This window comes from Haliaeetus leucocephalus, unplaced genomic scaffold (assembly GCF_000737465.1).
Source record: "Haliaeetus leucocephalus isolate CR32 unplaced genomic scaffold, Haliaeetus_leucocephalus-4.0 Scaffold484, whole genome shotgun sequence".
Lineage (NCBI taxonomy): Eukaryota > Metazoa > Chordata > Aves > Accipitriformes > Accipitridae > Haliaeetus > Haliaeetus leucocephalus.
This window is the reverse complement of record NW_010972920.1, coordinates 1,935,723-1,948,031: the sequence shown is the minus strand read 5'-3', so window position 1 is coordinate 1,948,031 and position 12,309 is coordinate 1,935,723. Positions and strand designations below refer to the sequence as shown.

The following is a 12,309-nucleotide window of genomic DNA, read 5'->3' as shown; positions in this document are numbered from 1 at the left end:
AGTAGTTCCTCAGAAATAATCGAGAGCATACAATCATGTCTTCCCTGTGAATACCCTACGTGTTGGAGAAGTCTTTTGAGGTACAGAGCTTCTGCTAAGGCAGACAGTATATTTGCGTGTGATACACAGTGCTACACTGGACTCTTCTGGAGGGAGATGACTTCACTTGGTTAGTTAACTCACTCCATAATACTTGTGGCAGCGCGAGCTGTGCCTGTGAAAACAGTGCAGGGCAGGATGAAACGGGCACGGTCTGATTCTCCTGCTGCGTTGCCGAAGTTGGTGTTATTTTATAACCGGTACTGTTGGGTTTGAAGCCCAAATGGCCTCACGGCGCGCTCTGACTGCTGTTAGACAGAGCCGTATTCATGCCAAGCTGGGGAAAAGTTCGTCCTGGAGTCAAGGATGCCATGGAGAGACGACCCGCATCTTCAAATGCAATGCAGTCCCCTCCTGCCTGGCCCTGGGAGATGGACTCTCAGCCTGTCTCTTCCCCCTACTGGAGCATAGGCAGGGAGGGCTGGAGGCTAGAAAAAATGGACAGAAAACTAGACTAGCCCGGGAAGGGAGGCTGGAAGCTGCTGACTGGCAAGAGCTCTGCAGCAGAGCAAGAGGGAGGGCACCTTCTTTTCTTTCTTCGACTGGAATAAATGAACAAAACCAGGAATAGACATGCTATAGCTGTTTGCATCTGGCGGGCAGGTCAAAGCCCAGGTGCAGCACACGGAAGGAAAAAAGCAAGGTGGAAAAACACTTAGTACAGTTTTGGGAGGGAGAAGGTGTTTATTTTTAACCCGAGGAGGAGGTGGTGGTTATAAAAGCTATTGTCCTAACAACCTTCTGGAGCAGAATGGCAGGATTTTTCGAGGGAGTCTTTCTCACAAGGAAATTGGAATCAAGTACTGTGATTTTTCAATAACGCGTTTGTGGTTGTTCATATTCACAACACCCTGTTCCCTGCTGGGAGCAAAATTAGAAAGACTTCCCATCTACCGATTCATTTAAAGTTTGACTCTGTGCGTGTGTGTATGGAGAGACACCTAAAAAAGCCTTGCGTACCCAGCCGCGCATCTAGCTTTGGGTGCCTGCAGGAGCGGCGTTCGCCGCCTTGCCGGCAGAGAGGGTCGATGCTACAGGACGCCCTGGGTCAGCTCGCATCCCGGCTGGTGAGCTCTGCTGCCGTGCAGAGTCTCTCCGATGCCTGTTGTGAAATAAGTCTGGGTTTCCAAGCTGGAAGCAGCGGGAAGCGAGGCACCAGGCTCCCTGGGAAATCAGGACCCCAGCCCTTCTGCCTTCAGCCGCAGAAGCAGGCTGTTGGGAAAAAGTTTCCCTTCCAGAGACCTTGGAAAGAAAATCAATCACGGCAGAAGTACTTAGCCTGTTGTATTGTGTATGCGAAATGTCCTGTGCTTTTTCATTTGTTCTGTGAGCTTCAGAAGTGCTGCAGGACTGTGAGGGGTAAAAAAAAAAAATAGTTTAAAACCTTTTGAAGTTCTGCAATGGTGTGCAGTCAGGATGCCATCTGGGCTTCTGCCAGACGTCTTCTCCACGCTCGGTCAGATGGATGGCAGCTCCTGCTCTCTGAGGCACTGACTCCGGATATTTCAGAGAGCTGTCGCTGGGGTCTTTTTATTGTTTACTTTTTTTCCTTCTCTTTTTCTAAATCATGACTTAGATGCTTCTTGCCCTTCTTCCAGGTCAGACTCTCAGTGTGAGACGGCTGCAGCCCTCCCTGAGATGTTTACCTACAATAAGGAGAAAGCCTCGCAGAGGCTTGGTTTGAATACAGATGCCCAAAGCTGTCTGAGCCTACCTGACATCCGACCCAGGATCCTTACAGAAATGCATGACACCGCCCAGCCGCAAGCCTTTAACTGGCACCCTGCCTGGCCTGCAGCCTTTTCTCCCATTTTACAATCACAAGGTTGTAGTTCCCCCTGTTGAGGTGCTCCTTTGTTCTCTACTCTGCAGTTTTACCCCATGTGCTAGAAAATTGCCCTCGAGCCCCGCTGTCGGCCAGGATTTCTGCTGGCGGTGGGGTGGGTGCCTGGGGCATGCCGCACAAAATTGCTCCAAAGTTTGCCGCGTTGTGGGTGAATGCCAACAAAAGGTAGAGGTGATGTAGTTGGGGGGAGGAAAGGATAAAGTCCTGGTCCCCATCCCCTCCCCAGAGCTTTCTGATGCTGTTAACAAGACTTTGCTCTGAGACTTTCCGCAGAAACTGCCCTTCGTCGTCTGTCCTTCCAGCACCGCAGGGCTCCTGGCTTCCAGGGAAGACCGGCTGGCTGGGGCTTCCAGCCCCACTGCCTCCTGCTCCCTTCCCCAGAGCAGGCAGTAACCTCCTTGGCAGGCCCTTCTCTGCTCTGGTGTTTGCTTTTCACGTTTGTTTGGTCCTAAAAGCCTGCCTTTGGACTCCGCCTCGAGCAGCAAACAAGGGGCAAACAAACTTCCCGGGAAGGAACGATGGAGTTCACTCCGTTGTTCTCCACAGCCTGCCACGTCCTGGCACCAGGGTTTGTCATCCTCTGCTTTGTACGTCATGGTCTTCTCCTGCTGATATTTTGATTTCTGCAGATACTGCAAGGGCCTGAGAGATGGAAATGCAGGCTCCTGAGTGTGAGGCTGGGCAGGAGATGGCTTTTCTGAAGGAGGTTTGTAGGCTGTGGTTACGTCTTCAGCTGGTGGAAAGCTGTCGGCGTTGAGCTGCTCTTGGTCTGCACAGCTGGAGGTTTGGGCCTTTACAGCTGTGCGCCTGTTTGCCAGGAGAGGGTTTTTACTGGGAAGCCTAGAAAAAGCTTGAATTCATTGGTAACATTTATTAGTGGAGGCGTAAGCAAAGACTGATCACTTCTGCATGCTTTTCTGCCACTTTGGCTGTTAAACGGCACCACATACATTTATGGAGTTGGCTGGCTGAAAACTTAGCTTAGCTCTTGGGACCACTCTCGTTGAGTCTAAATGAGCACAGGTCCCAGAGGCTGTGCGTTCACCACTTCTCGCCGGGAAGTCACGATCCTGCGTGGATTTATCTAACCCCAATATTTTCCCTTCCTGCCCGCTCCTGTCTTGTTGCAGAGACAACGATTTTGACTACCTGGAGTTTCGTCTCTGGATCGGCCTTTGGTCAGCCTTCCAGTGTCTCATTCTCGTCGCTACCGATGCCAGCTTCCTAGTCAAGTACTTCACCCGCTTCACCGAGGAAGGTTTTTCCTCCCTTATTAGCTTCATCTTCATTTACGATGCTTTCAAGAAGATGATCAAGCTGGCAGACCATTACCCGATCAACTCCGAGTTCAAGGTGGACTATATCACACATTACTCTTGTGCCTGTGAACCATTAGATCCAGGTAAGAGAATGTTTAATTAGCTCTCCATTTTGCAGATAGGAGATTGTATTTGCTTTCTTTTTCTGTTGGGCTGCAGTCCAGATAATAAACAGGAAGATTAATCCTTCTTTATCAGTTGTCTTCAGATATCATGTCTAAGCCTTACTTTGAAGGTGAGGGGTGAATTTCACCCTATGTGCCAGCTGGAATATCTTTATAGCCGACCTTCCTGGGACTCCTCATGTGAGCATCGTTACCAGTGGAGAAGCTGTCTCTGTACCCTTGTCTCCTTGCATCCCTGTGGCTTTTAACTCTGAACAGTGTTCCTCTGAGAAGTCTGTGAAGGGGCAGAAGCGGAGGTCAGGTCACTGCCATGGTGCTCAGGTCACTCCTGGTATCCCCTGTGCCATTTTGTCAAGTGCAGGAGCTGGATTTATTCAGGGCGTTACCCAAACATGGGTGGTTTTCCACCTCCTGGCTGCGTGTATGAGTGGGAAAGCACAAACAGGTCCTCACTGGAGCAGAAGGCAAGTATATCCAACAGTTCAGCCTATCGCTAGAGCGTGGGCTGCAAGGCAGGTATAGCCAGCATACGTATAGATCTGGCAACACAGCCGGGAACAAAAGGTTACAAAACCCAAATCCAAACAGAAGTATGCTGGCTCGTACCATTAGGGAAGCTGTGACCACTCCTAGGATCCTTCAAACAATGAGGAGTGAGCAAGAAACTTGGTTTGCGCTCAAGGTAAACTTCAGGTTATCTCAACGAACCTGTCAAACAGGAAAAGCTTCTGGTTGCTGCTAGCTGCCTCTGTGCAAAAGGTGTTGGGAACTGGGTCCCTAGGAACCGTGTACTTAGGTTAGCTATTAAATGTAGGCTCTCTGCAAGCCCATGGATGTTGGTCTAGTTCTGCTTCCATTCGAATGGCACGTAAGTGGCCTTATTCTCCACGTCTTGCATTTTTTTAAAGCCCTGTGTAAGATGGCAAAGTAGAGGCAGAATATCCTTCTTGTGTTTCTGGGATATTTGCTAGCTGCTCAGCGTGGTGTCAGTGACCAGGGGGGCTCAGGGAAAGGGGGAATTGTGCCCCAGCAGCTGGGTGGGCTCTTTGGCTGTGGGTGAACACACTGAGGAGGATGGCACAGCGTAAGATAAGCGAGGAGATCTGAACTTAACCCAAAGCAAGGTGCGATCCCAGCGGTGGAGTGTCAATGTCTTCGAAACACAGCTCAAGACTGTAAGGTCTTTCAGCAGCGGCTTTTGTAAGCAGATACCAACAGAGCATTAGGACATCAATTATCCTTTATGCTAACATTTCCTCCCTGAAAGTTTGCAAGCTTTCTCTCGTGCGTCAGGAAATGGAATAAAAATGCACGTGGCAGATTAGCAAAAGGGGGTGCCTGCTTCTAGGAAACAGTGTAATGCAGTAGCAGGTGCTTTCTTGCCAGTGATTTTCCTCTAGTGCAGATAATGTCTGCTGCAGTTGGGATATTGCAAGCAGTCGTTGATAAGCTGTCAGGGGTTGTGCTGGAGAGGGGAGCAGATTTATTTGCTTTTGTCCAAAGTAAGTGCAGGTAAAGCTTTATTGATTTTTGTCAAGCCACAGGTGAAGCTGGCTCTTCTTCTCTCATGCTCCGATTCGGGCTTTTTATTGTTGGTTTTAATCTCTGTCTCATGATGATTTGGCTCCAGAGTTTTTGCATCAGCCATTAGCTTGCATTGCTGGGTTTCCGCAGCGGGCTCTGCCCGCGCTCCCACTCGCAGAGGCCTCGGAAAGCCGGGGAGCAGCGTCTCGCCAGCCCCACCAGGCTTTCTGCAGGACCTTAAAACAATGCCTTTGGAATCACCAGCAGGATCTGTGTGTGCTCTGGCAGTGATTACTTACTATGTCCCGCGGGGACGTCGCTTTGATCCTTGCACCTCTAATCTGCGTCTCTGAGCAAACACGTACCGTTTTATAACGTGGGTCAAGAAGTTAAAAGGCAAAACCAACAGCCGAAGCCATGCTCCATCCGCTTTCGGGAGCAATAGCTTCCACGTAGCAACTGTTTAGCCAAAAGCGAAGCATCGGGAGAGTGTGCCGGAATGCCGAGGGGGCTGGGGGTCTAGGAGATGGCACCTTGCTGCTCTCTGCTCCGTGCAGTTTTTGGGTACCGATGTGAGACCGCGAAGACCCTTGTCGAACTGGCCGTCTTGCATGTTTCTGCTCAGAGGGGACAAGGTGCTCCATCCAAAAGGCACTTTACCTCATCTGTCAAGCCTACCAAGAGGGTTTGGATGTGATTGGAGATGCTAAAAAACCCATGAAGCACTCCAAGAGAGACATTTATTACCTCTTCTCAAACTTTGACCTCTCAAGAAAAGGACTGCATGGTTTCACAGGCTCAACTCCATCCTCGCAGCTTGGCATGGTTTCTGCGCTCAGGTGTTGCCCTCAGGGTTGAGGAGCAGGCTGCCCCGCACGGACCTTCCCAAAGAGATCGCTGCCGTCGCGAGGAAGACGCCGGTGGCAACATCTGCAATAACGGCACAATCCATGAGATCTTCCTTGTCAAGCGCCCCGGAAAGATTGCCTACGTATAAAGATGTCCTACTACTTATTTAGACCCTAGTGTGATTTCAGTAGTATAAAAGGCAAACGCACCTACTCATTCTCCCACTAAACGAATGCGAGCTATGCAGTATCTTAACACCACTTAAATATTCTTATCAGGTGTGAAAGTACATGCAAAACCTAAATAAAACATGAGGATGTAGTTGACAAGCCTATATTCAGGCAGGATTGCCTTTCTAAATGAAATTTCAAATAAATGATTTCTAATCCCGTGAAAACAAAAGGAAAACATGTATCATCGTTACAGTGAATGCTGCCCCTTTTTTCAAAGAAATCATCTCCATCCTGCTGATTTCAGTTACTCTTTATCTTTTGGTTTTTTAACTCAAAAAATGTGTTTGTGCTGGATTCTGAAATGCATTTTGATTTTCTGGGTATCTTTGGGGTTGTGCATTAATTTTAAATTAATAGTTAGGAGTGGTCTGTGGATATTTATTTTAATCCAGAAATTATTAGAAAAATACTGCAAAATCGTGAAATATTATGTTGTCTGTCTGGTTTTCTGTAATTTTTTTTTTTTTTACAATGAGCTCTAAAAAAACCCCAGTTAGATCTGAATTATGTTTCTTGTAGCCTTTGCTTTCCATTTTTTAAGTGATTGATGACTGATGCTTTTGAGTCACTCTGAAACAATACTTTTGACTCTCTTTACTTGAGCAAACAGTTTGATGGAGTTAACAAGTGATTTTAATAGTTGAAATTTGCTTTCCTTCCTAGCTGTTTCAGCACCACGCTCACGGTATTCCTTTTTCTGTCCTCTCTTGCAGTTAATAGCTCGTTATTTAACAGGACAGCGGTGCCGTCAGCTGATGAGTTGTTCTATTCCTCTACTGAGATGGTAAGTGCCCTTAGCGAGAGCGGGGATTATGTGGTCTCTGAAGTCTGTAAGTGCCGTGTGTTTCTGCTGGGCCATGCCAATAGATCGGGAATTGGTCACATGAAGAAAACCCTCGCGCTGACGCTCCCCTGTTGCCCGTGACACTGCTCCTTTTGGCATGCTCGCTTGATCCTCCAAGGAGTTCTCCTAGTACTGCATACACAATACCAAGTGCGCAATTTGATAATATTAATTACTTCCTAATAGCGGCCACTTCCTTGCAGTCTGATCTCTGTGCATTGGCAGGATGCAAATGGTTCTCCCGGGGGATTAGTCAGATCCTTGTGTCCAGGACTGTAATGGTAGGAGTGTTGCGGCCAGCCCTTCCTTTGGAAGGTCCTGTTTCCATCCCATTCTTTGGTTTTTCTGCGGCTAACCCTGCCTTTTCCACATTTCACTCCGGTGGTGAGCTTTGGACAATGAGGAGAAAGAATCAGAGCTTGATGGGGTCACATACCTTTGTGTTTGATGAAGGGGAAGTAAGTTGAGACGCAGAGGAACAACTTTCTCCTGAAGAACACAGATCCCACCCATCCGTGTTTCTTTTCACGTGGTGGCCGCTCTTGTGTGCCATCAAGTGGCCCAGCAGAAAGGGAATGGTTTCTGAGCTGGGCACGCTGTCTGTGAGCACTAGGAGCATGAGGCATGAACCCAAAGGCAAAAGGTCCCCGAGGGGGTCGGTCGCAGGCTGGAGAAGTAGAGGCGAGGTTTTCTGATGGCCAGGCTGCACCTCGTGTGCCCTTCACTGCTCCTTGCCTTCTTCACTGCCCCATCTCCGTCAGCTGGCCGCGGTCCCTGAGCATCCAAGCTGGATGCCTCTGGAATGGCTGGGAATGAGGACCTCCTCGTTCGGCTGCCCGCCACAGAAAATATCGCTCGGGGAAGGGATGAGCAGCCCCCAGCTCCGATACGATGCCGGCTGTCGGGACGCCTGCATCCACCCGTCGGGAGAAGGGTGCCCGTTGCCGCCTCTGTTCCATTAAGAAGAACTCTTCTTGGGTTTTGTGGGTTTAAGCATTTGATTGTCAGTCTCGGGAGAGGGGAAGCATGCGTAAAAGGAGGGCAAAGAACTGAACTGAGGCCTGGAGACATGAAAACAACCCAACAAGTCGCATTTCCAGGCTGTCCTTTCTTGGAACAGTCATCTCAGCCCTCCTCCCCCAAAACCCTGCTTTCCAACAATGCAGAGTGTCTCTGGCAGACCGCAGCAGAGGTCAAAAGATCTCTGTCTTCTTTCCAAGGCCCAGACTGTCCTCAGTTCCCAGGTAATATCATCCTGTGTCCAGGTTAAAATCCATTCTGTCTGCACACAAGCACAGGGAATTTTAGCTTCTGCACCGTGCCTCCCTTTTCCTCCCAGTATTTTTCCTGATGCTCTGTCCCCGTTCCTATCCTAGCCTGAGCAGCTCATGCACAGCTTTATGGAAACGTTCTCTTTTTTTCTGCAGTACAACACCACCGTTGACTGGTCATCTCTGACAACGAAGGAGTGCTTGAAATACGGAGGACAACTTGTGGGCAACAACTGCGAATATGTCCCTGACATCACCCTCATGTCTTTCATCCTCTTTTTTGGCACTTACACCTGCTCCATGGCCCTGAAGAAATTCAAGACCAGTCGCTATTTTCCAACCACTGTAAGTATCTCCTTTCACCTCAGCAGTCTGTTTCTTTACTCTTTTGGAGTGCAAAGATCAGCCTTCCTTTTGGTGTAGCTGTCACACACGCACAGGGAGAAATGCTTTGCAGGGAAGCCAGGTTGCAGTGGTTGAGATAAAACCTTGCGACTGGTTAACCAAGTATGTCTGGGATGGCTTAGCTGTCATTCTCTCAGTGTTTCTGGGGGGCACGGGTAAGGCAGCAGAAGAGCCAAAATGAGCCATAATCTGTTGTGGGGATGTGGCAGTGATTTTAAAGGTGCCAAAGACAACTCTTCCAAGCTGAGATACGCCACGATGTAGCTTATCAGCCTTAAGGAATCAGAAGAATCCTTCAGGCGTATATAGTTTCAGCTGGCCATTTTCGGTGCCAGATACGCAGCTTAATGTGATGTACTGACTCTGTGGTAGGATGCGTGGCCGTTCTACAGAGGGCAAATGACCAAAAGGGGCTATTAATCATTATGTCAGAAGTCTCCCTGCTTATAGCCAGAGGGACTATTTGGGGAGGACAAAAGAAGCCCTTGGCTTTGTCACTGAGTAAAAGCGTGTCAGCGAGCTGTCTGCATAGAGCAGGAGAGCAGAGACACATCTTTGATGTTACCACGTAGCATTTGAAACACTCGGAAATCAATGCAAAAATGTTGAACTTCACTGCAGTTCATGCCTGGTCTACCTGTTACGGTAGGGACCTAAAGCAGAAATTCCCTTTCTTTTCTGAGGCTCAGGTGCGAAATAAGGACGACCTGAAAAACCTCTGCATTGATTTAAACAAGAATTTGCTCAGACTTTGCCAACTTACATGCACCTCTTAGGTGCATCTGCTTGTTTTGTCTCCCCGACTAAAGTTACCACGACACGCGTGCGAGCTGGTCGTTTCCATGTGTACCAAAGCCACGTTTCTCTCCGAGACCTGCCCCCTGTTTTTGGCATTCTGACACACGGGGATTTATCCTGCATGGATGTTTACTGTTCTGCTGTGTTACAATTGAACCTCTATTATTTTTAATAAAAAGGAAACAAATTCCATCCAGGCTGGAATGCAGCTCAATTTCTCTGTAACCATGTGAACCCAGCAAACCTGGAAGGAACAACAGCTCTGAAAAGATCACGCAGTTACAGACAAGCACAGTGGGTCCTGCCCAGTTAAATCGTGGGGTCTGACCAGTGGCAGCTTTAGGTTGTCATATTCCAATGACTCCAGGAGAGTTGCACACTTAGGACATGTTGAGGTTTTAGCTGAGAAGCCTAGTTAGTTTTCCTGTCTGTTTAGGTTGATTTATTACTGGAACAGAAAACAATGTAATCTCTGCCAGTCATACAGAACATCTCCTCTGTCATAGAAGTTTGGGTCTTCCCATCTTCTAAAGGGAAGTTTGTGACTGTTTCCATTGTCCGGTGTAAAATACCATTTCTTCCCTTTTCCTTTTTTTTTTTCCAATCTGCATTGCAAAATCAGTTATAGGAAAAGAATGGAGTCTGGGGATAACACAGTATTTTTTGCTAAAGCCACATACCTTAGGAATCCTGTGATAACATGAGAAGCTCGACTCGTGTCAAAAAAGCAGTCTGTGGCTCTGCATAGAAAAACATGAATATGTGGACCCTAAAGAATCAGAAATCAGAAGGCAAACAGAAGGAGGCAATGTTTTATATGTCTAAAAAAAGTCACTATTTTTTTAGGTTTATTTTTAAATGTTCAATGTCTGTTAATATTGGAACCTGGTCCTGAAAAGTCTCTTCAGACACTGCTGCAGAGGAACTAGGTCTCCATACCAGCGGTTGTTGGCTGCTGTCAAACGTAACATCGGTGACACTGCCTTGAAGGATTCATGTGGGAGTTTCTTACAAAAGCAGTTTTCTTTTTCCTTAGGCTTGTTTTTATACTTCCATTTAGGCTTAATTGTTTGGCTTTCAGACAACACAAGAAAGTACCAAGGCACATTTAGGCAAATGGCACCAGACATGACAACGCGCACTTTTGTTTCTGTGAAAGGAGAAACGATGAGCTTGTATTGTCACCAGACACAAGCCTGGAGAATCACGTAGAAACTAAAGCATAGGTGAAATGGTGTTTCATAGCGCTAACTACTGATATCAACTTCTGTTTCAGGCCCGGAAGCTCATCAGTGACTTTGCCATTATCTTGTCCATTTTGATTTTCTGCGGAATAGATGCCCTGGTAGGCGTGGACACACCAAAACTACTTGTGCCAAGTGAATTCAAGGTATGTCATCATCAGCTTGTTTGGTGGCCTTTGGAAGAGGTTCCCTTTTCCACCCATTTGTCCTGTATAAAGCGACTTGTCCTCAAAACGGGAAAGTAGTCAGCGATCTGGAAAGGACCATTTGACTCAGATTACATCCTTTTTATTAACGTCATTTTGGTTGGCTGATTGATCTCCTAAATCCTGCCTCCATACTTTGAACCTCTTGTTGCTGTTAATGGGAAGGATGAAATTGTTGCAAACGTCAGGCGTCTCCCTGTAGCCCCATTGCTGGAAGTACAAGTGTATTTAGGATGTCATCGCTCCTATATTGCAGCTCTAACGCAAGCTTTCTTTTCCTTGCCCTTCGAAGCCAACCAGTCCCGAGAGGGGTTGGTTTATCCCACCTTTCGGAGGGAACCCGTGGTGGGTGTACCTGGCAGCAGCCATCCCTGCGCTTCTGGTGACTATCCTCATCTTCATGGACCAGCAAATCACAGCCGTCATCGTCAATAGGAAGGAGCACAAGCTCAAGGTGGGTGTGCTTTGCGTCTTGCAGATGTGCAGAGAGCTGCCCGCTGTTTTTTCTGTGCTGGAGGTGGAGGTTGGCCTGTGGCAGCGTTGAACGTACATGCCACCTCAGAAACGTCGCTGCTGGTGTTTAACAACAATATTTATTTTGTTAACTAGTGTAGAGGTTTTGCCAGGAAAACCGCTGATTCAGTTGAAAATCTTGAGCGTTGCACAAACAGCATTCGCCCTCCTGCAAAAGCAAGAATCCTTTGCAGGGCTAACTGGCAATGTCTCGTTCAGTAAGCACTTAATAATTTTGATTGGCTTCGCCATCGTGCGGCCTGAAGCATTCCCACGTGAGAAGCTTTGGGATTGCTCCTCCCTTTTCCTTCGCAAACAGGTCTCATGCCAGGAATAGTCAGATTTCACAAAACCAGCCAGCTACCCCATCCCTTCTAGGGGAAGGAAAGGACTTAGTCCCATCGTGTCCTACCCACTGTTCATCTGGCAAAGACGTGGCTAAGCCGGAAGAAATTAGAGCAGCCCTCCTTTGAGAGGCAGAACTTTTGTTTAAAGACCCTTTTCATATCAACATAAAACTGAAAGTTTCTTAAAAGCTTGACAATATTTTGATCTTTCCTTGCAAAAGCTTCACCCTCCAACTGTAAAAGTTGGAGAATGGCAAAGAAAACTTGTAAGTATAGCTGGTCAAAGCTTGTCTTGTAAAGAATACTGATGTAAACAATGTCTAGCTGCCTTCTTAACCTTGCTGCGCCTGCAACTCTACTCATGGTAGTAGCACTGGTCAACCTTGGTAAAGGGCTGGATGAAGTTCATTTGAAAATCTACTAGCCCTGACCCCAGCGGTGTCATTTGCCTTGGTAATTCTGCAAGACTCTGCCATGTGAAGAATTGGAAGAGGAAAGAGGGTGCGCTTCTGTCCATAAACATAAAGTTATTTGCTTGTCCGCTTTACTTGTCCATCTGACATGCTCTGCTTTTCCAGTAGGAGATGAGAAATCATTCAGTTAAATGCAGTCAGGAACAGGGGAGAACAGTTGATGTCTGTCATGCTGGACGTTTGCTTGCATAGGGTAAACACATGCTGTCCACT

At 47.6% G+C, this 12,309-nt stretch overlaps 1 protein-coding gene across 1 annotated transcript in view; it reads left to right on the top strand.

Moving 5' to 3' along the window:
* The window catches only part of SLC4A4 (solute carrier family 4 (sodium bicarbonate cotransporter), member 4), a 158,739-nt gene that overhangs the window by 125,368 nt on the left and 21,062 nt on the right, over positions 1-12,309 (top strand). The window contains exons 13-17 of the mRNA XM_010575495.1: positions 3,076-3,347; positions 6,709-6,779; positions 8,267-8,455; positions 10,590-10,703; positions 11,056-11,217. Coding sequence (XP_010573797.1) covers positions 3,076-3,347; positions 6,709-6,779; positions 8,267-8,455; positions 10,590-10,703; positions 11,056-11,217 — 808 coding nt within the window. The remainder of the gene's footprint in view (positions 1-3,075; positions 3,348-6,708; positions 6,780-8,266; positions 8,456-10,589; positions 10,704-11,055; positions 11,218-12,309) is intronic.